General features: G+C 41.9%; 3 protein-coding genes across 7 annotated transcripts in view; 2 read left to right on the forward strand and 1 right to left on the reverse strand.

The window, feature by feature from the left end:
* frem1a (Fras1 related extracellular matrix 1a) overlaps positions 1-4280 on the reverse strand; it is a 31546-nt gene extending 27266 nt beyond the window's left edge. For 3 of the 4 annotated variants that reach the window (XR_010451141.1, XM_064931691.1, XM_064931694.1), the window contains exon 1: positions 4153-4280. The gene's annotated coding sequence lies outside the window, so the exon portion shown is untranslated. Of the gene's footprint in view, positions 1-2785; positions 2895-4152 lie in introns of all 4 variants that reach the window. The other variant, XM_064931693.1, reaches the window with a different exon arrangement.
* Positions 4281-11314: 7034 nt separating this feature from the next.
* On the forward strand, positions 11315-14648 carry LOC135510087 (uncharacterized). The gene is made up of 3 exons (XM_064930880.1): positions 11315-11567; positions 11883-12540; positions 14474-14648. The coding sequence occupies exons 1-3, from the start codon at positions 11315-11317 to the stop codon at positions 14604-14606; spliced, it is 1044 nt and encodes a 347-aa protein (XP_064786952.1). The 3' UTR covers positions 14607-14648.
* Positions 14649-15400: 752 nt separating this feature from the next.
* The window catches only part of tspan5a (tetraspanin 5a), a 29930-nt gene continuing 24335 nt past the window's right edge, over positions 15401-20995 (forward strand). For both annotated transcript variants that reach the window (XM_064931695.1, XM_064931696.1), the window contains exon 1: positions 15401-15784. In XM_064931695.1, coding sequence (XP_064787767.1) covers positions 15704-15784 — 81 coding nt within the window. In that variant the 5' untranslated portion in view covers positions 15401-15703. The remainder of the gene's footprint in view (positions 15785-20995) is intronic.

Below are 20995 nucleotides of genomic sequence, written 5' to 3' on the forward strand. Positions count from 1 at the left end.
CATCTCCACAAAGAGAGGCTCCCGGCAGGGTAAACATCACTCCTTGGGCCTGGGTTTTGTTCATTCGGCACTAAACGGAAGAAAAGCGCCAAACGGGGAGGAACTACTATGCTAATTTCCATTTTCCATTGCAAAATGTTTAGAAACATTTTAAAATGTTTTCCGTTGTGTGACCTAATGAACACACCCCTGGTAAAGCTCTGAGAATCAGAGCAATGTGAGATCAGGGAGGACTTATTTTCACTGCACTGATAATGGTATGAAACATCACCTGTTATGTGCTGAGAATAGTGCTTGTGTGTTTAAATGCTGATGGGAGAGAGACAGTGGTGGATTAGCTGCTATCTCTCTGAGATAGTTTGATCTACGCTCTTTACTCTGGAATTTGGTCTTCTCTCAACATTCACATAGCCAACATCTTTATGTCGAGACCTGGCATCCCCCTCACTTACATATTAACACACAAATCACCAGCTGGAATGTGCAGTTAAGACAATCTTGCTCACTTCGCTAGCTTGTCTCTGCTCACTGGGTCAGTGAAGCAGCGCTCACTGATACTTCTGTAGGTTAAAGCCAAAGAAGAGCTTATTCACCTGACTTTTACTACTGTAAGTCCGTCCAGTGAACCCAAATATATGTGACACCAAACCAAACAGACCAACAATGCCAATGGTATTTCCTAAACAACAGACCAACTCAAAAGGATTCCGTGGATAATAAAGGGATAAATATAGTATTGTGTGTTCAAGTGCTTTCACCCACTGGGCAAAAACTGGTTGAATCAATGTTGTTTCCACGTCATTTCAACTAAAAAGATCTATGTGATGATATTGACTCAACGTGGAAAACTGATTGGATTTACAAAAAGTCATCAATGTAAGAGGATTTCGTCTTTTTTTCCACCCAACTTTGAACCTAAATCCAATAACGGGGTGACATTTTTGCTTGATTTCATGTTGAATTCACAACTCAACACAACCTAAATCGAAACTAGACGTTGAACTGACGTCTGCGCCCAGTGGATTGAGGCTTTACAAAAAAACCTAAGAGACACCAATCTGAAGTAAGCTTCTCACAAATTTCTGACACTGTTTACCCCTCAAAACTCCTTGAACATGATCTTACCAGCAGCGTAAACCACTGGCATTGTACTGAGAGCAAGACGCGACACGTTTTTAACCAACCCTGACTCTGATTATAAGGTTAACCTCGGTTGGAGGCATTCACAGGGAGGTGTGGAGCATGTTCAGTGCACCAGTGTTGAAAGGAGCCTGTGTGGGCTAAGAAAAACACATAATAATGGGGTGGAATGGCTTCTTGTTGACATCAGTCACACAGAAATTCATTTGTCAAACTTCTAACTGCAGTAAAACTCCAACTGGGTCTGTGACCCTCTTAACCAACTGAAGCATGCAGCCCCCCCCCCCCCCTCTCCTGTTCTTTGTTTGTGAGTATAGTTTGAGGAAGGAGCTTGACAGCTATGGTGGAAGCTTCACTTGCAGTTCAGTTGGAATCGGGTGTGTTTTTACAGTGGGAAGTTATCTCAAAAGCAGTCGCACAACGGTGAGGTAACGGAGGCCTAATAAAAGTCAGTCAATTACGGTTGAAGAAAGTGAAACCGTTTCATTGTTGGGACAGAAGAATAGCCAGTGTCTTGGATAAAAATGTTATCCTATACCAACCAGAATGAAAACACATGTCCAGGGGTCTGTTTAAGACATACAGGTGTGGGGCTGCAAAGCATCAGCTCCAGGATGGCCCTGGAACCTGGGCCCCGAGAGTTGAACTTTGCTGTCCCCCAGGAGTGTGATGCAATCCCTCTGTCATCACCTCAAGCTCACAGCTCTCTATGCCCGTCATAGCACAGCCCAGACATCTGCTCTGTGTCAGTCCAACGTAAGGTCTCAAAATTAGATGGACTTTTTTTCCAACTGAAACTGAAGTACGACCTGGCATCGGTTCATGTGTGTCTGCTTTCATCAATGAAACTGGTATTCATTCTGGAATAAACTGTGATTTTATCCAGTAATGTTTTGCAGGAGGCTGGATATGGGACACGGTTATTCCCAACCAGGCCAGTTAGAAGTCATTAGACCTGGGAATGGACATTGATTTGTGAAATGAGGTCTGTAAGGCCAGGCATGATGAGAATTGTCGCATGCTTTTTTATTTGTACATTGGGGAGGAGACTGTTTTACTCGTATTTGTGCTTGTGTGCGTGCATGTGTCTGTGTTTACATGATTGTGTGAGTTGAATTGTGTCATGTGATACTGGACTGGTCATGTGATCCTACGACTGACATATCCCAGAGCATGCTAGGTGGGAGGCCTGTGCCCTCCTGAATGCTCACTGACGCAACACAGTTCCGGTACCTGATTGGTGGGGGGTCAGATTGGGAGGACACAGGACAGCATACCAGGCCTGACTGTAAAATCAGGATTCGTATTGAGGAGAGGGGCTGCATGATATGGGATGTGAGGCAAACGTGGTGGAATGTCTGTAGATACAGGATGTTTATTTCAATCTAGAGGGATCTCGTGATGTCAAACGGAATCATACTATCAAATAGATTCCTTACTGGTTTAGTATAAGACCAAGCTGTATTTACTAAATCTTTAGAATCAAGTGTCCGAACTCCGGAGAATCCATCTTGCCAAGATCAAAGTCATCACCACTGTACCTCTTCAAAGACAAGTTGACACAAACTATCACTTCCGTGGACAGTTCTCAGTGTTCAACCGAGTGTATAATTTGGGTCTTGCAGAGATGGGAATGTAGCGCTACCCTTTGACAAGCGGGTTTTCTCCACAGCTGGGAATGCCTGGTGATCAGCTGCCTCCGCTCAACAGCCAAGCGCCACTGCACTGCGTCTCATCTCTGTAATGACAGGCTCCTGAGCAGCCAGCAATTTCCAAAGAAAGAGGAGAGAGAGAGAGAGAGAGCATGAGAGAGAGAGAGAGAGAGAGAGAGAGAGAGAGAGAGAGAGAGAGAGAGAGAGTGAGAAAAGAAGGAGTCCTGTATTTGGCAGCCAGCCAGCATATTCGTCCATCAGCCAAGTTGTGATGTGTTACAGACTTCTTATGACAAGAGAGAGGAGTTTACTAAGTCACAGTCCATGAGATTGATACAAAGGGAGGAAATGTAGGAGTGATGTGTCTTCATATATTTGACTTCAAAAACAGAACGGAAACAAAACTGCCAACACATTTCATTAAAATGCTTCAGGACATCTTTTGAGTGTCTTTGAACATTTGCAGTATAACTACTGAGCTCAGTCAAGGTGACTCGCGTAAGTGGTCCGTGACAAACTCCTGGAAAAGTGACACGCAAAACAAACTTAACAGTTAAATTTCAAGCTCACTCTATTGTGAAGAATGTGAAGGTCCTACAGTGTACTACTGCTGAAGACTCACAGCCGCCTCTCTGTCTTAACTAGGGCACACAATAACATGTCTGAAGAAGACCATGCAGTAAGAGAACCGCATGAAAGACTAGAGTCCAACAACTAATGCCCTAGCCTAGACTCATGTACTGACTATAGGTTTGCACAACCACTTTATTGTGATATTTGTTGTTGCTTTAAGAGGCAGCTTTCTCATGAAAACGACACATTCTTTTTAGAAAGGTTTGAGTGTGCTTTTTAGAAGTGTGTGTGCGGGGGTGGGTGGGGGTGGGGGTGGGTGGGGGGAGGGGGGGGCTCATTCCTGATCTCCTGGTTGCTTGAAGTACCATCATACAGACCATTCTTCCTTTACATAACTGATCAGAGATTGATAACAAATCCAGTGGACCAACCTTGTTTGTTTTATACAACTCGCCCTTCCCTTTCTTTTCCTGAAATGCTTCCCACTATAAAAACGTTAAATGACAAGCCAGACCACTACAGATCACAGCTTTGTCTTTTAGTAAAACTCACATCTCATCAACTTTTCGGAACTCCTCCACATACTGATTGCCCTAAGGGAACTCACATCTCATCAACTTTTCGGAACTCCTCCACATACTGATTGCCCTAAGGGAACTCACATCTCATCAACTTTTCGGAACTCCTCCACATACTGATTGCCCTAAGGGGACAAATAAAAATAAAGCTGAATTGACTGCCAAGCAGTAAAGCCAACAGCAAGACAGACTGACTGACATGCCCTTACCTTATTAGTTCATAGCTCCTTCTCCCTCTCTTTCCCACCAGGAGCTCCCTCTGTTCATGCACTCCTCTCCGCTTCCCACAGCAACTGTCTAATTGACAGAGAACCTTGCTCACTCCTAAATGTCAATCCACACCCCACGAAGAGAGAGAGAAAAAGGAGAGAGGAAGGAGGGAGGGAAAACAAGCCTGTGCGTGTGCGTGTGTTCGGGGGGGGGCCCCTTGGAGGGGAGGTTGAGAAGAAGGCTGACCAAAAAGGGAAGAGACTAAACAGAGCGGAAAGAACCAAAGACAAACACTGAGAGCTCAGATCAAAGGGTTCCTCTAAGTGCTCCTAGTGCTGTGTGCTTGGACCAAGACCTTTGTCATTATATACTAGGAGTGGGCTGAAAGAGAATGATATTTCACATCTGATTATGGCCACACACACACAAATAAACAGGCAAGAAAAACATCTTCTGAGCATATTTTGTAGTTTATCTACTAAGAACTTTGTCATTATATACTGGGAGTGAGGCTGAGGGGGACTAATATTTCAGATCTGATTATGACCACACAAAAAAAACAAGCTGGAAAAACATCTTCTAAGTATGTTTTTCTAGTTTATCTGTGTTTGTGTTGCTCCCATTTCCTCTTTCACTACCCCCGTAAGTTTATTTTTGTGACCTTCTGTAATTATACAACAGTGATAACATCTGGAAATATGAAACAACACGTCTTTTAAAAGCTTGCTTTGCAGGTCGGCTAACCAACTCCTAACCTATGCACAGATGCCGCCTGAGAATGTGTTCCATGCAGGGAAAACACTTGGGCTGTTTGGAAAGCTTTTTCTGAACCACTGTCTTGTTCGCCCATACAAATAGATGAGCAAACAACTACAGTTCTTCCGCACTGCAGTAATTATGTATGACTTGGACCAGGTGAGTTCAATAGGCCTTACAATAGCAAAAATGATTTTCAACCAAATACAAAAATGTGCATTCTTAATGGACAAGTTCAGGTTGTAGCTCCCCAATTCAAAATGTTTCAAAATGTTTTCTCCGTACTAAACAACAACAACAACAAATGTGATGATGTTGAATCAACATAAGGGAATTTGGTATTTTTGTCGCCCAACTTTTAGCCTAAATCCAAACCTTTATGAAAAAATATTGCAGTTAAAGTGCAGTATAACTGCAGTTCAACTGCAGTACAAAATACCACAGGGGACTGCAGTTAATGCAGTTTCAAAACTGCAATATTTCTTTGTAAGGGATGACATGGTGACATCTTTGGTTGATTTCACATTGAATTCACGTTAGTTGACATCTCAACCAAATGTAAATCAAAACTATACAGTACCAGTCAAAAGTTTGGACACACTTACTCATTCAAGGGTTTTTCTTTATTTTTTACTATTTTCTACATTGTAAAATCATAGTGAACACATTAAAACTATGAAATCATGTAGAAACCAAAGAAGTGTTTAACAAATCAAATATATTCTATATTTGAGATTCTTCAAAGTAGCCACCCTTTGCCTTGATGACAGCTTTGCACACTCTTGGCATTCCCTCAACCAGCTTCACCTGGAATACTTTTCCAACAGTCTTGAAGGAGTTCCCACATTTGCTGAGCACTTGTTGGCTGCTTTTCCTTCAATCTGCGGTCCAACTCATCCCAAACCATCTCAATTGGGTTGTCGGGGGATTGTGGAGGCCAGGTCATCTGATGTAGCACTCAATCACTCTCCTTGGTCAAATAGCCCTTACACAGCCTGGAGGTGTGTTGGGTCATTGTCCTGTTGAAAAGCAATTGATAGTCCCACTAAACACAAACCAGATGGGATGGCGTATCGCTGTAGAATGCTGTGGTGGCCTTGCTGGTTAAAGTGTGCCTTGAATTCTAACTAAATCACAACAGTATCACCAGCAAAGCACCCCCACACCATCACACCTCCTCCTCCATGCTTTACGGTGGAAACCACACATGCGGATATCATCCGTTCACCTACTCTGTGTCTCAGAAAGACACGGCGGTTTGAACCAAAAATCTCGAATTTGGACTCATCAGACCAAAGGACAGATTTCCACCGGTCGGATGTCCATTGCTCGTGTTTCTTGGCCCAAGCAAGTCTCTTCTTCTTATTGGTGTCCTTTGGTAGTGGTTTCTTTGCAGCAATGCCACCATGAAGGCCTGATTCACCTCTGAACAGTTAATGTTGAGAAGTGTCTGCTACTTGAACTTATTTGGGCAGCAATCTGAGGTGCAGTTTACTCTAATGAAGTTATCCTCTGCAGCAAAGGTAACTCTGGGTCGTCCTTGCCTGTGGCAGTTCTCATGAGAGCCAGTTGCATCATAGTGCTTGATGGTTTTTGCGACGGTATTGGAAGAATCTTTCAAAGTTCATGAAATGTTCCGTATTGAATGACCTTCATGTCTTAAAGTAATGATGGACTGTCGATTCATTTTGCTTATTTGAGTTGTTCTTGCCAAAATATGGATTTGGTCTTCTACCAAATAGTGCTATCTTCTATATACCAACCATACCTTGTCACAACACAACTGATTGGCTCAAATGCATTAAGAAGGGGAAAAACATCCACAAATGAACTTTTAACAAGGCACACCTGTTAAATTAAATGCATTCCAGTTGACTACCTCATGAAGCTGGTTGAGAGAATGCGAAGAGTGTGCAAAGCTGTCATCAAGGCAAAGGGTGGCTACTTTGAAGAATGTCAAATATAAAATATATTTTGATTTGTTTAATACTTTTTTGGTTTCTACAATGTAGAAAATAGTCAAAATAAAGAAAAACCCTTGAATGAGTAGGTGTGTCTGAACTTTTGACTGGTACTGTACATTGAAATGACACCTGTGACCAAAGCCAATATCAGGGTGAGCGCTAAAGTGCGGTGATTGTAATGATTTTCACAGGAAATGTACAACTACGTCATTAACGTCTACATTTTTGTGAAAAAATAAAATGCTTTCATCAAAATTGAAGGATTCTGAACACTCTCCCTAGTCCCAACTAGCTTGGGAGTTTGAAATCACTTTGACGTAAGCTGTAACCCTTCTAGCCAGAACCCTCACTCCAAGCTAAGCATCCATCAATGCACATCGTCACAGTGACACCCAATTTCACCAAAGCCTAGTTTGGAATAACCTTTGACCTGTGTGTCAGATATTAACCAAACACTGTGTAATCTACTGTTGACCATATCCCCCACTCTGACCCTCACCATGATTTAACCCATATAGAAATATAATTGACAAAGGATATTAAATATTTAGTATGCTTTACATCCTATATTCAATCAAACTATTTCTTTTACCCCAATTTTCAATCTTGTCTCATCACTGCAACGGGCTCGGCGAGGCGAAGGTGGAGTCATGCATCCTCCGAAACATGACAAGCCTAACCGTGCTCCTTAATGCCAGCCGCATCAATGTGTAGGAGGAAACACCGTTCATCTGGCAACCGGGGTCATTCAGCAGGCACCCAGCCCACCACAAGGAGTCACTAGAGCGCAATGAGCCAAGTAAAGCCCCACCGGCCAAACCCTCCCCTAACCCGGATGACACTGTGCAAATTGTGGCACAGCCCAGGAATGAATCCAGGCCTGTAGTAACGCCCCAAGCACTGTGATGCAGTGCCATACACCGCCGTGCCACTCTGTAGGCCCAGTCGCACTTTTTCTATGTCTAACCCTGACTCTTACAGTGGGGCAAACAAGTATTTAGTTAGCCACCAATTGTGCAAGTTCTCCCACTTAAAAAGATGAGAGAGGCCTGTAATTTTCATCATAGGTACACTTCAACTATGACAGACAAAATGAGAAAAAAAATCCAGAAAATCACATTGTAGGATTTTTAATGAATTTATTTGCAAATTATGGTGGAAAATTAGTATTTGGTCAATAACAAAAGTTTATCTCAATACTTTGTTATATACCCTTTGTTGGCAATGACAGAGGTCAAACGTTTTCTGTAAGTCTTCACAAGGTTTTCACACACTATTGCTGGTATTTTCGCCCATTCCTCCATGCAGATCTCCTCTAGAGCAGTGATGTTTTGGGGCTGTTGCTGGGCAACACGGACTTTCAACTCCCTCCAAAGATTTTCTATGGGGTTGAGATCTGGAGACTGGCTAGGCCACTCCAGGACCTTGAAATGCGTCTTATGAAGCCACTCCTTCGTTGCCCGGGTGGCGGGTTTGGGATCATTGTCATGCTGAAAGACCCAGCCACGTTTCATCTTCAATGCCCTAGCTGATGGAAGGAGGTTTTCACTCAAAATCTCACGAAACATGGCCTCATTCATTATTTCCTTTACACGGATCAGTCGTCCTGGTCCCTTTGCAGAAAAACAGCCCCAAATCATGATGTTTCCACCCCCATGCTTCACAGTAGGTATGGTGCTCTTTGGATGCAACTCAGCATTCTTTGTCCTCGAAACATGACGAGTTGAGTTTTTACCAAAAAGTTATATTTTGGTTTCATCTGACCATATGACATTCTCACAATCTTCTTCTGGATCATCCAAATGCTCTCTAGCAAACTTCAGACGTTCTGGACATGTACTGGCTTAAGCAGGGGGACACGTCTGGCACTGCAGGATTTGAGTCCCTGGTGGCGTAGTCTGTTACTGATGGTAGGCTTTGTTACTTTGGTCCCATCTCTCTGCAGATCATTCACTAGGTCCCCCCATGTGGTTCTGGGATTTTTGCTCACCGTTCTTGTGATCATTTTGACCCCACGGGGTGAGATCTTGCGTGGAGCCCCAGATCGAGGGAGATTATCAGTGGTCTTGTATGTCTTCCATTTCCTAATAATTGCTCCCACAGTTGATTTCTTCAAACCAAGCTGCTTACCTATTGCAGATTCAGTCTTCCCAGCCTGGTGCAGGTCTACAATTTTGTTTCTGGTGTCCTTTGACAGCTCTTTGGTCTTGGCCATAGTGGAGTTTGGAGTGTGACTGTTTGAGGTTGTGGACAGGTGTCTTTTATACTGATAACAAGTTCAAACAGGTGCCATTAATACAGGTAACGAGTGGAGGACAGAGGAGCCTCATAAAGAAGTGGTTACAGGTCTGTAAGAGCCAGAAATCTTGCTTGTTTGTAGGTGACCAAATATTATTTTCCACCATAATTTGCAAATAAATTCATTAAAAATCCTACAATGTGATTTTCTGGATTTCTTTCTTCTCATTTGGTCTGTCATAGTTGAAGTGTACCTATGATGAAAATTACAGGCCTCTCTCATCTTTTTAAGTGGGAGAACTTGCACAATTGGTGGCTGACTAAATACTTTTTTGCCCCACTGTATATACTCTTATATATATAAAACAAAGTGCCATCTAGAACCTAAAAGGGTTCTTTGGCTGTCCCCATAGGATAACTCTTTGAAGAACCCTTTTTTGGTTCCAGGTAAAGCTATTTTGGGTTCCATGTAGAACCCTTTCCACAAAGGGAAAGAACCAAAAATGGTTCTCCTGTGTGGACAGCCGAAGAACCATTTTGGAACCTTTTTTTCTAAGAATGTATTATTCCATATAACATGAGCTCTAACTTTTCTAAAATTCTTCCTTGAAACTGTAACAGATAATCTGTTACGTGTATCCGGAAGTTTAGAACTGAATAAAATAGAAGACGAATCTTAAAGGGGGTATGAGCCAAAACAGTTAATTAACTAGCTCAGTCCCTGAGAAACTGTTTGTTGCTCTCTGAGTCCCTTGAGGGCGTGCAGTTTGTGTAAGATGTACATAAGTGGAACCAGCTTTAACTCCTGATGCTGACATATATACATAGATGAGTGCACACGCACGCACTCACTCACACGTGCATGCACATACACACACACAGGGTAGTAACTGATAGCCTTTCCGCCCTGCCTGGCAACACCCACCTCCAGAGCACTGAGGCACCAAATTAATCCTTCATCAGCCAGTTAATATAAAACAGATTAGTGATTTGTTAGCAAGCTGGTACTAAAGCTTTTTATTCACTTCTTTAGGAAGTTGTAGTTGGCACCCCCCCACCCCAAAAAAAATCTGTTTCTACCACAGATTTGGGGTGTTTAGATAAACATTTTTTACGGTAGTCGTAAGGGTGGAATCATTACGTAGAACATGCTTGTCTGTCTGTAAGTTTAGAGCATCCCTACAGCTATGGAGCACAGCTGCATCTTTGAATGAAATGAAGGTTCAGTGAACCTTGATGATCTGCTTCTGTCAGGCTGAGTCCAGTGAATTAGCCCCCTCTATTGACACTTTTATTTAATGACAAACGTAAGGTAAAAGGAGTAATGAGTGTAATGTGTTACTTATGAACTGACTGATTGGGTATTCTGTTCCTAAAAATGTGATTTGGTTAGACTCCTTAAGGGCACAAATGAGGGCCTTGACTGCCTGTCCAACTGTAAAGTATTTTCTAATGTTTAATTAAAAAAAAAACATGCATCTTCTTCAAACAGGTTTTGTTCTCATGGTTGTTATCTTTTGTGGAGCGAGGGAAAAGTCTAAACATGTAAAACATCAATTGAGGCATCGCATGTAAAGTGCTTGTTGACCCTTACAATAATGCCTTGTCTTTTATGTGGAACGTTTCCACAGTTTTTAGGGTGGACTAAAACTATATTCTGGTTAGGATATCTGACAATTTATGCAACCCATTGTGCTGCCTAAAATTATTCAGTCTCTAGAATAAAATGATACCGTATCCAATATTTGATCATACTTTTAGCAGCAGCAACTGAAAATTGCAGTGCTTTTTTAATTCCAAAACCAAACGGGGGAACAATGTTGTACTCAGCCCCCATTGCAGAAACAGTCACCATAATGATGCTTGTCAAATGGAGTGTGACATTCCAGAGGTTCTCTGTGTGATCCCTAATTGCTTTCACAAAGTTCTGACGGTTCCTGGAGTTCTAACAACCCAATTAGTGAGTGACCCGCCTTTCGGTCCTTTCTGTCCTTCTGGGGCATGAGATTGAGGCTTGACCGTTTCTCACCATTCTTTGATCAGACAAGAGGACGATAAGACATCGGCTCATCCCCAAAGTCTGTTTGTGAAGTTGGATTTGTTTTTTTATCGAAGGTTCAAATTTGCCTTTTTAGGTGGATTAGCCTACCGTTGAATCCAAGGTTTGATTGTTGAGCTGCCTGTTTGAGGTGCTTACATGAAAATGCTGTTCCTTCTCCTGTTGAATTGTGCCTGGGGCTTATTGCTCACAGATGACCTGGAAGGTGCCATCGAGGAGAATAAGGAGATGGGCAAAGCCATTCTAGAGATGCTGCACATCAATAAGCTGTCTGCACCCCATGTGGCCAAACCACACCCCTACATGAGACAGGTCTATCAGCTTCTGGACACACAAGAGGCCCGAGACTTGGGAAGCTCTGATGGAACACTGGTGCAGAGTTTCCGGAGTGTTCTGGGTAGGAGCCTAACTTGAAACCGTTATACCGTAAATAAGATATTTTCTTGATTTTGATTGGTCCTCATATGGAATTTGAACAATATGTTTAATGTCTTATTAGCTAGTGAAATTCCTGTTAGTCCTGAAAACAATTCTATCTTGCAGTTAATAATTGCAGCTAATATCAGCTTTATTATACCATAGTTGTTCAAGGTTGTGTATGTGATGTTATTAATTGATGCCTGTATTTTGTGTGTTCTGTGCTGTGAGCCAACTTTGGATGCAATCAACTAGATTGATTAACATGGTCTCTCTTTATGTTCCCTGGACCAAGCAGGCCCACCGGATGCCCCCGCAGGATGGATCTGGTTCAACGTCTCCCACCTGAAGCCTTCTATGGCCGTGGCTGAGCTCGTCCTGCTCCGCAAGACCCTCCACCCCGACCCCCTCAGTGTCACAGTGTCCCTGCACAGCCTGACCCGGGGTGCGAGTGGCCTGAGCGTGAGCCCTCCCCTCGAGGAGAGGATCCTGACGCTGGATCAGCTACCCCCGTCTGGCTATGACGTGTTCGACGTGTCCCCCTTCATGTTCTCCTCCATGCCTCTGGACGTGGTGGGCTTCCAGCTACGCTACACGGACGAGAGTGGGAGCCTGGTGCTTCATGAGGCACTGACCCAGAGCCTCTACTGCCTGGGAGGTGGCTCCCTCAGCGAGCCCCTGCTGGTGGTGTACCGGGCTAGGCCGCTTCACCCCCAGACGACGGCTGCCACCAATGGGTTCCGGCCTGAGCGGAGACAGCGCCAGCACTGCCGCACGAGGAGCCACGAGAGGAGGAGCCTCTTCCTGGCCAAACGAAATGGCTACAAGCGCCACCGCTTTGATGCCAGCTCTGACCCACAGTGTCGGCTCTATCACCGCTATGTTGACTTCAACCAGGGCGATCTGGCAAACTGGATCCTACAGCCGTCAGGGTTCAATGCTACCTTCTGCAGGTGGGAACATCACACAAACATACATTGAGCTCCAAAAGTATAGGGACAAATTCACTTATATGTTTATTAAAGTAATAAAAGGTTAAATATTTGGTTCCCTATTCCTGGTACAGAGTGACTACCTGTGACTAGCCTGTGACTCTACAAATTTGTTGGACTCAGTGCTGTTTGTTTTGGTTGTGTTTCAGATGATTTTGTGCCCAATAGAAATGAATGGTAAATAATGTATTGTGTCATTTTGGAGTCCCTTTTATTGTAAATAAAAACAGAATATGCTTCTTAACACATTCATGTGGATGCTACCATGATTACAGATAATTCTGAATGAATCGTGAATAATGATAAGTGAGAAAATGACAGAAGCACAAATACAATACTTAACTTTGTACTACTTTAATACACGTACGTGAATTTGCCCCAATACTTTTGGTCCCCTAAAATGGGGGGACTATGTACAAAAAGTACTGTAGTTTGTAAACGGTTCAACCAATATGGATGAAAATACCCTCAAATTAATTGGACAGTCTGCACTTTAACCTCATAGTCATTGTATAATTTTAAATCCAAAGTACTGGAGCCAAAATAAAAACAGAATGTGTCAATGTCCCAATACTTTTGGAGCTCATTGTAAATTATGACTTCACTACCCAAGTGATGATGTCATTGCAGTCCGTTTTGCCCGCTGACTGGGTCGTGAAGTGATCATCCAGTACATAACCTGTGATGTGTTTATAATCAGAGCGTTATCCCATTTCAGAGGTACCTGCCACATTGGGAATTCAGAAGTGTCCATAGAAGGACTTAGACCAAGGATAATATCACCTGAGGAGAGATCAGTGAATAGGTATGTGTTGAGAACTCGATATCCAGTATTCACTACAGATACTGTAGTAGCCTTTGTGTAGCTATTTGTTGACAATACTGCCCTACAAAGGCAAAACGCAGTAACTACACTTTGTCAAAATGTTGTAAAGACTGAAATGAGGCTTTGTAGTATCTGTTTTTGTCTCATGACAGTGTCCTGGTTCCATTATGTTCTGTTTCAAAGAAAATGGAGCTTGAAATTTGCAGTAACTACAAAATCTAAGGAAAACCCAAGGAAAACAACAGTAACTGAAGTTACTGCACTTTTACTTTGTTTCACCATGTTTTGACTGCAGTTTCCCGCTCTGCTTTGCAAAGACAAAGAGCAGTAAATAAGTAAACAGTGAAACTGAAAAAAAATGGCTTTAAAGTTATTTGCTGTCCAGACAAATACAATATGTCGTAGGTCGATAAGTGATAATGCACTGATGTATCATCTTATTAGGAAGTCATTTTTATGCATATTAACCATGACCTATGACCCATAAATTAAATAAATGACCATACAAAGTCAAACTGAAAGACAACAAGAAAATTGGATAAACACATTTAGATTGTAGATGTTGCACTTTGCCTTTGCATGACCCATATAGTTGTTTCAGGTCAAATCAGTGGTCATGGTTGATGTGCATAAAAATGACTTCACAATAAGATGATACATCAGTGCATTATCACTTATGCACTGATGTAGCTATCATCTTATTGTGAAGTAATTTACAACATAATTGGCTGGCTAGCAAAAAAAACTTTAAAGCAATTTTTCTGTTTCACTGTTGGCGTAATTACTGCGTTTGGCCTTTGTCGAGCAGAATAGACATCCACTTTGTATAGTTTCATATCCACTAGGACAATATTATTCTGCAGGATTGTTGTAATTAGGGTTGCAAAATTCTGGTAATTTTACCAAAATTCCCAGGTTTTCTAGAAAATCCCGGATGGAGGATCCCTGATTTCCTGCCTATTCTCTCCTGATTCTGGGAGTCTTCCAACCAGGATTTCTGTTGCAGGAATTTTGCGACCCTACAACTACGTTACTGTAGTTGTAATATTTTGTTTCCTTCAATTTCAGCTCCAACTGTGTTCCACTGGAGCTGTCATCTCTCACGGTGATGTATAGGAGTGAAACGGATGACGTCATAATCCAGAAGTTTAGAGATGCAAGGGCAGAGAGCTGCACATGCCAGCCACAGGCTAAACCTTGAAACCAGCTCCCACATACAGTATTTACCTATCCTAGCCACTGGAGGGCGAAATTGCTTATTGAATCTGAAGTAGGATGCCTGCTAGAAGACCGGCTAGTAGACCTGGGAGAAAAGGATTAGGGTCATTTTATGTTTTGAGAAATCTATGAACGAGGGTTAGTATGTTCTGGTGTGGTGGGTGAATAAAAAATACACTTGAAAAATGTCCTCCTGTTTACTACATGTGCTACAACTCAAGAGCTTTTAGTCCATCCAATACAGGCATTAGAACAAAGAATCAATTGAATACATTACACAAACGGGCATTTTGTTATAAGACTTGTCGTTTGGAAGTGCAGCAAAACAGTTTTTTACAACTGTATACTATATTATAGGCTAATTTACATATTGTACCTATCTGATCCATAATGGTGCTTGTAGGGCTCGGGGCTCGGCGCGGGTTGGGTTTGATTCGGAATTTAGCCTTTCCTCCCAGAGGGCCAGTGAACCACAGATTTATGTGGACAAAATTCCGGCTATCAAATGTCAAGTCTAAACCAGGCATTAAAAAATATCGCAGCCTAGGGGTCAATGTCTTGCTTAAGGGCAGAATGACCTCTTTCTTCACCTTGCTGGATTAGGGATTCGAACCAGCAACCTTTCGGTTATTGGCCAAACACTATTAACCACTAGAGTAACTAGGGGTTCGAGCTAAAATCGGGCAGGAAGAGCAGGAAGAGGAAGAACAACCCACTACTTAACAGTCAAACATCTGATTGGTTGTAGCTGTAGTTCTTTAAAAACGCAGCCATAACTGTGGGGGAACGATTATCCGATTTGATCGGTGACAACCGAGAGGTCCCGTTAGTTGTAAACGCAGAGCGGATAGGTTGACGTTTGTTTGCTATTTACAGTGTTAGATTGTGCATTATTCTACTTTTATTATCAGGGGGACATCTGTGTCGAGGGATAGGCTACAGTATGTTTATTTTATTTGGATGAACTGAGCAGCCAGCAAGTTCCAAGAATTGGATCGCCGAGGAGCTGAACCTGCCGCCTGCGAGCCTATGATCCGGTATATTTATCAGTCTATGAAGCCTACTGTATGAAAATCAAGTATGTCAGGAAAACATTTTAAAGGCCATGAAGTCAGTTGCTGCATAAAATATTTTATTTTTGGATTTAACATAATATTTTGGGTAAGTGTGTTTTTCTTCTTGCTATTTGCCACTCTTATTGTCTTTCATTTGGGCAATTTTGAATCTGCAATCTGATGTTGTAAAATTAAACTGTAGGCCCAGCTAGAGGAAATGACTTAAGTGATATTATAATAGCCTAATTATTGTGCATAATATTCCTATGAGGATTTTACGACCAAAGATGCTTCACAAGCTGTTGGTCTATTGATGTATTAAATGATCGTCTGTTAAAAACTATAATAAATGAGGACGTGTGATCTTTCGATGTGTGTATAGCAGCAAACCACTTTGGTTGTGTTACCATGCATTGTAAGCTATTTCTGAACTTGCTTATATTGGTTTGTGAATATGCACAATAGCCTTCACATAGACTGCAACTCAGAGCACTTTTTAATTTTCAGTCTCCACCGTTCCCGGTAATCTGCTTTCTGTCCTCGTTTGTCGGGACCAACAAACATCATTGTGAAACGTTTTTGCTAACATGCGAATGGTTGCATAAACATGAATATGCACTATTTATTATCGTCATCGGGACTACATTCCCAGTAAGCAAAATTATGTTGAAAAAACGTCTAAAATCCGAACGTTGAAGTGGCATCTTTTCTGGAGATTGAAAATAAATATATTACAGGCGTTTTTCGGTACTGAATGAAATTTATACGTATTTTTTTGTCGTTGATTCTATGGCCAAATTTCAAATGCACATACTGTACATGCTCAAGTAATCCATATAATATAGGAAAGATTGCAATATAGAATATTTATTATTGCTGCCATATGTCACATGCACTTATGTTAGCTTTTACAAAAGCTTAAAATTGTCAGTGATAATGTTCAAAGTAGTCCTACTAAATAAACCAACAGTCCACTTCAACTATAATAACAGTCTCAGTAATTGACCTGTTGTTGTTTATCTACCCTAATTGAATGCATTGATTGTAAGTCGCTCTGATTAACAGCATCTGCTGAATCACCAAAATGTAAATGTAAAAATTGAACACATGCAAAGCATACTGTTCTAATGAGCTCCGCCCCCAAACATGTACACATTTGGTCAGTCTAGATTAGTCTGAAGGAATCATAGACGTCTTAGTCTATATTTCATTAGTTTGAACAGCACAATAGAGTATGGCACAGCTCGGTACAGTAGAGTACAGTACGGTACAATACGATACAGTACAGAAGATTTGTATTCCGTAGAGTATTGTATAGTTTAATTTAGTAGGGAACAATACAGTAGAGTACATCAGAGTAAAGTAGGGTACAATACAGTACATTATACTGTACTCTACTGTGCTCTACTGTATTGTACTACACTCTACTTTTCTTTACTGTACTGTGCTCTACTGTACTGTGCTTTGCTGTCCAAACTTGTGAAACACAGGTGTCTATGATTGGTTCAGATTTGGTCGAGTCCGGACCAGACAAAATCTGAACCAATCATAGAAAGCTACAGTTGAAGTCGGAAGTTTACATACACCTTAGCCAAATACATTTAAACTGAGTTTTTCACAATTCCTGACATTTAATACTAGTAAAAATGTAACTGAGTCAGCTTTGTAGGCCTCCTTGCTTGCACACACTTTTTCAGTTCTGCCTACAAATGTTCTATAGGCTTGAGGTCAGGGCTTCGTGATGGCCACTCCAGTAAATTGACTTTGTTGTTATTAAGCCATTTTGCCACAACTTTGGAAGTATGCTTGGGGTCATTGTCCATTTGGAAGACTCACTTGGGACCAAGCTTTAACTTCCTGACTGATGTCTTGAGATGTTGCTTCAATATACAGTTGAAGTCGGAGGTTTACATACATTTAAGTTGGAGTCATTAAAACTTGTTTTTCAACCACTCCACACATTTCTTGTTAACAAACTATAGTTTTGGCAAGTCGGTTAGGACATCTACTTGGCAGTTTTATGGCAGTTTTGGAGCAGTAACTTCTTCCTTGCTTAGCGGCCTTTCAGGTTATGTCGATATAGGACTCGTTTTACAGTGGTTATAGATACTTTTGTACCTGTTTCCTCCACCATCTTCACAAGGTCCTTTGCTGTTGTTCTGGGATTGGTTTGCGCATTTCGCACCAAAGTACGTTCATCTCTAGGAGAAAGAACACATCTCCTTCCTGAGCGGTGTGACGCTGCATGGTCCCATGGTGTTTATACTTGCATACTATTGTTTGAACAGATGAACGTGGTACCTTCAGGCGTTTGGAAATTGCTCCCAAGGATGAACCAGACTTGTTGAGGTCTACATTTGTTTTCTGAGGTCTTGGTTGATTTCTGTTGATTTTCCCATGATGTCAAGCAAAGAGGCAGTGAGTTTGATGGTAGGTCTTGAAATACATCCACAGGTAAACCTCCAATTGACTCAAATGATGTCAATTAGCCAAACAGAAGCTTCTAAAGCCATGACATCATTTTCTGGGATTTTCCAAGCTGTTGAAAGGCACAGTCAGTGTATGTCAACTTCTGACCCACTGGAATTGTGACACAGTGAATTATAAGTGAAATAATCTGTCGGTAAACAATTGTTGGAAAAATGACTTGTGTAAAGCACAAAGCAGATGTCCTAACCGACTTGCCAAAACTATAGTTTGTTAACAAGAAATTTGTGGAGTGGTTGGAAAACAATTTTTAATGACTCCAACCTAAGTGTATGTAAACTTCCGACTTCAACTGTATGTTTCACAAGTTTGGACAGCAAAGTACAGTACAGTAGAGCACAGCACAATCTTTTCCCGACAAATCTATGTCCATGGACGTTGAAATCAAGGCCGGGCCAGATCGCACCAAAGAAGAGTAAAAAAAAAATGGTTGGTCCGGACAGGTCCACAAAAAGACTTGTAAAAGACGTTGGCCTCGATCCATGCGTAGTGGGTTATGTCTACTCAATTCACACTCAGTTTTTCCTTGTGAAAAGTAGGCCTGGCCTAATGAATGTCCAATCCAAGACAGCTTATTGTTTACCTAACACTTAGCCTCCACACCTAATCTAATTGTGACTAGGCCTATTAGTGAATTGTCTCAGATCTACTGCAAACCTACAGTATACCATTGATTGTAGGACTGACAACACTGAAAAAGGAGGATAGCTTCTAAAGATCCCATCATTATTTCAGTGACTTCATTTCAGACAGGGAGAGCTCATTATATGGTACCAAGTAGCTGGAAAAATAGGTTCATTTATTAAATAAAACCTCACTATTGTTGGGAAAACATGTTTTGGACTCACATCTGTGTTGCTTATTCCCCTTTAGTTTCAACTGCCCTGTTAGAGAAATGCATGAGCCAGAGTTTAAGGGTCATGTCCAGAGGGACAAAGACCATAACAAGGACATTTTTATATAATAAGCCTATCTCTGAAAAACAAATTTGGCTCTTCAATGTCTTTCCTTCAAGATTCAAAAAAAGGCAGTCTTCCCATGATGCTTTTCTTCTTCTGTTGCCTCTGTAAGGTTTTTGGACTGGGAATAGCTGACCAAGGAGAGCTTTTCCCATTAGGATTACGTACAGGTCATGTGACTCTCTAAGGTCTTATGCTGGCTCGCAGGAGTTTGGCAGAAATGGTCGCCTGGTTAATTCAATGCTAATGTAATCCCATTCAACGCCCTCCATCGCCTTTGTTCCCCTCAACCCCTCCCTCTGACCTTCCTCCTAAAGTCCGTCCCATTCGGCATTGTCTGCTTTCAGTGCCATTGACCATGTCCATGGTCGTGAGAGCCAGTGGTCTGCTAATGGTTTGAGCATTATTGTGGTCTTAAGTGATGCGGCTGGAAGAGCCTGATTTCACCTGCCATGATAGAGAACCTATACCTGCAATGGTTCTAGCCATGTCGCTGGCATGGCTATGCATTCTGTACTATAATGTATTTTTGATAATCTATTTGTGGTAAAGCTGGTACAGATGTTGAGATTAATGGGAATGCTGGTGAAGAGTTAAGGAATTTCTGGGTAATGCCTAATGCCAGTAACGTCTCTGATTCTGAGATAAAGCAAGCTAGGACCATAGAGATGGTTTGCATGTGAGAAGCCCTTTACGGTTGCCCGTTGTCGTCAACATGTGACAATATATATCCAAGATCCATGTGAGAGGGCTTTGATAAACTACACAACTCTATCCAAAATGTCTTTGGAGGGTATTGTGTTGTGTAATACAGAAGTGCTCATGATATCAGATTTATAAATGGAGCTGGTGCCACTGAAGAGAGGTTGCGTCAATAATTTATTGCCGAATTTTCAATGGGATCATGAGTGCAGTATCAGCGTTAAACTTTCGGTCACTGCATATTCTATTAAATCCAAGCTTTCTGTTTGTCATTGAAGCCACACATCCATGCCATGGCCAACAATAGGCCTAACTCACTGAAATCACTATCAACCACATTTTAAAACTATCATTAATAACCCAAAGAATTGTCATTTTTATCTGACATTGGAATGTAATATTTGCAGGCTTTCGCACATTTGTATCAACATTGTATCAACATTGTATCAACATTACAGCGAGTTCTCATCGGGCTGTAATGAATTAAAGGCCGATGGACAAATACAGGCTTTGGACACAGCTACAGCAACAGAATGGCAGCCAGGAGAAACATTGCTTGTGGTATTTTTGTAATAGTTTTCTCTCTGGGGGTCCATCTGGGACCATCGTCTGGAGTTCCTCACAGTGTCTGGTGAAGTTCGAGATCACATATTACACAACTGGAGTCTTTACAAAACAAGGACCATGGAAACCAAAGGGTTTGCGTTGTGATTTGTCATTGTCAAGTCACGTCAAATGTGCCAAAGAGGAGTGAGTGTGAATTATGACTACAGCTTTATACACAATGAGAATCCTCCGACTCTCTTTAGCCTATCGCTACAGTTGTGAGTTTAGAGTTCAGATTGTCCTCTGGCCCGTGGAGATATTACATTTTTAGTCAGCTCTTCTCCCGTATCTGACTGTGTTGATTTGAAAGATTTGTTATGGGCTCTCGTATCCTCAAAAAGTTCTACAGCTGCACCATCGAGAGCATCTTGACTGGCTGCATCACCGCCTGGTACGGAAACTGCTCTGCATCCAACCGCACGGCGCTACAGAGGGTAGTGCGTACGGTCCAGCGCGTCACTGGGGCCAAGCTCCTTGTCCAAGGCTTCGGCCACCCAAGTCAGTCTGTTACCGCACGGCAAGCGGGAGCAGTATGGGACTAAAAGGCTCCTGAACAACTTCTA

Source organism: Oncorhynchus masou, chromosome 23 (genome assembly GCF_036934945.1).
Source record: "Oncorhynchus masou masou isolate Uvic2021 chromosome 23, UVic_Omas_1.1, whole genome shotgun sequence".
Classification (NCBI taxonomy): domain Eukaryota; kingdom Metazoa; phylum Chordata; class Actinopteri; order Salmoniformes; family Salmonidae; genus Oncorhynchus; species Oncorhynchus masou.

Coding starts and splice junctions, on each gene's coding strand:
- LOC135510087 (XM_064930880.1), top strand. CDS start 11,315: ATGCTGTTCCTTCTCCTGTTGAATTGTGCCTGGGGCTTATTGCTCACA. Junction 11,568..11,882: donor GAGTTTCCGGAGTGTTCTGG/GTAGGAGCCTAA, acceptor CCCTGGACCAAG/CAGGCCCACCGGATGCCCCC. Junction 12,541..14,473: donor TTCAATGCTACCTTCTGCAG/GTGGGAACATCA, acceptor CTTCAATTTCAG/CTCCAACTGTGTTCCACTGG.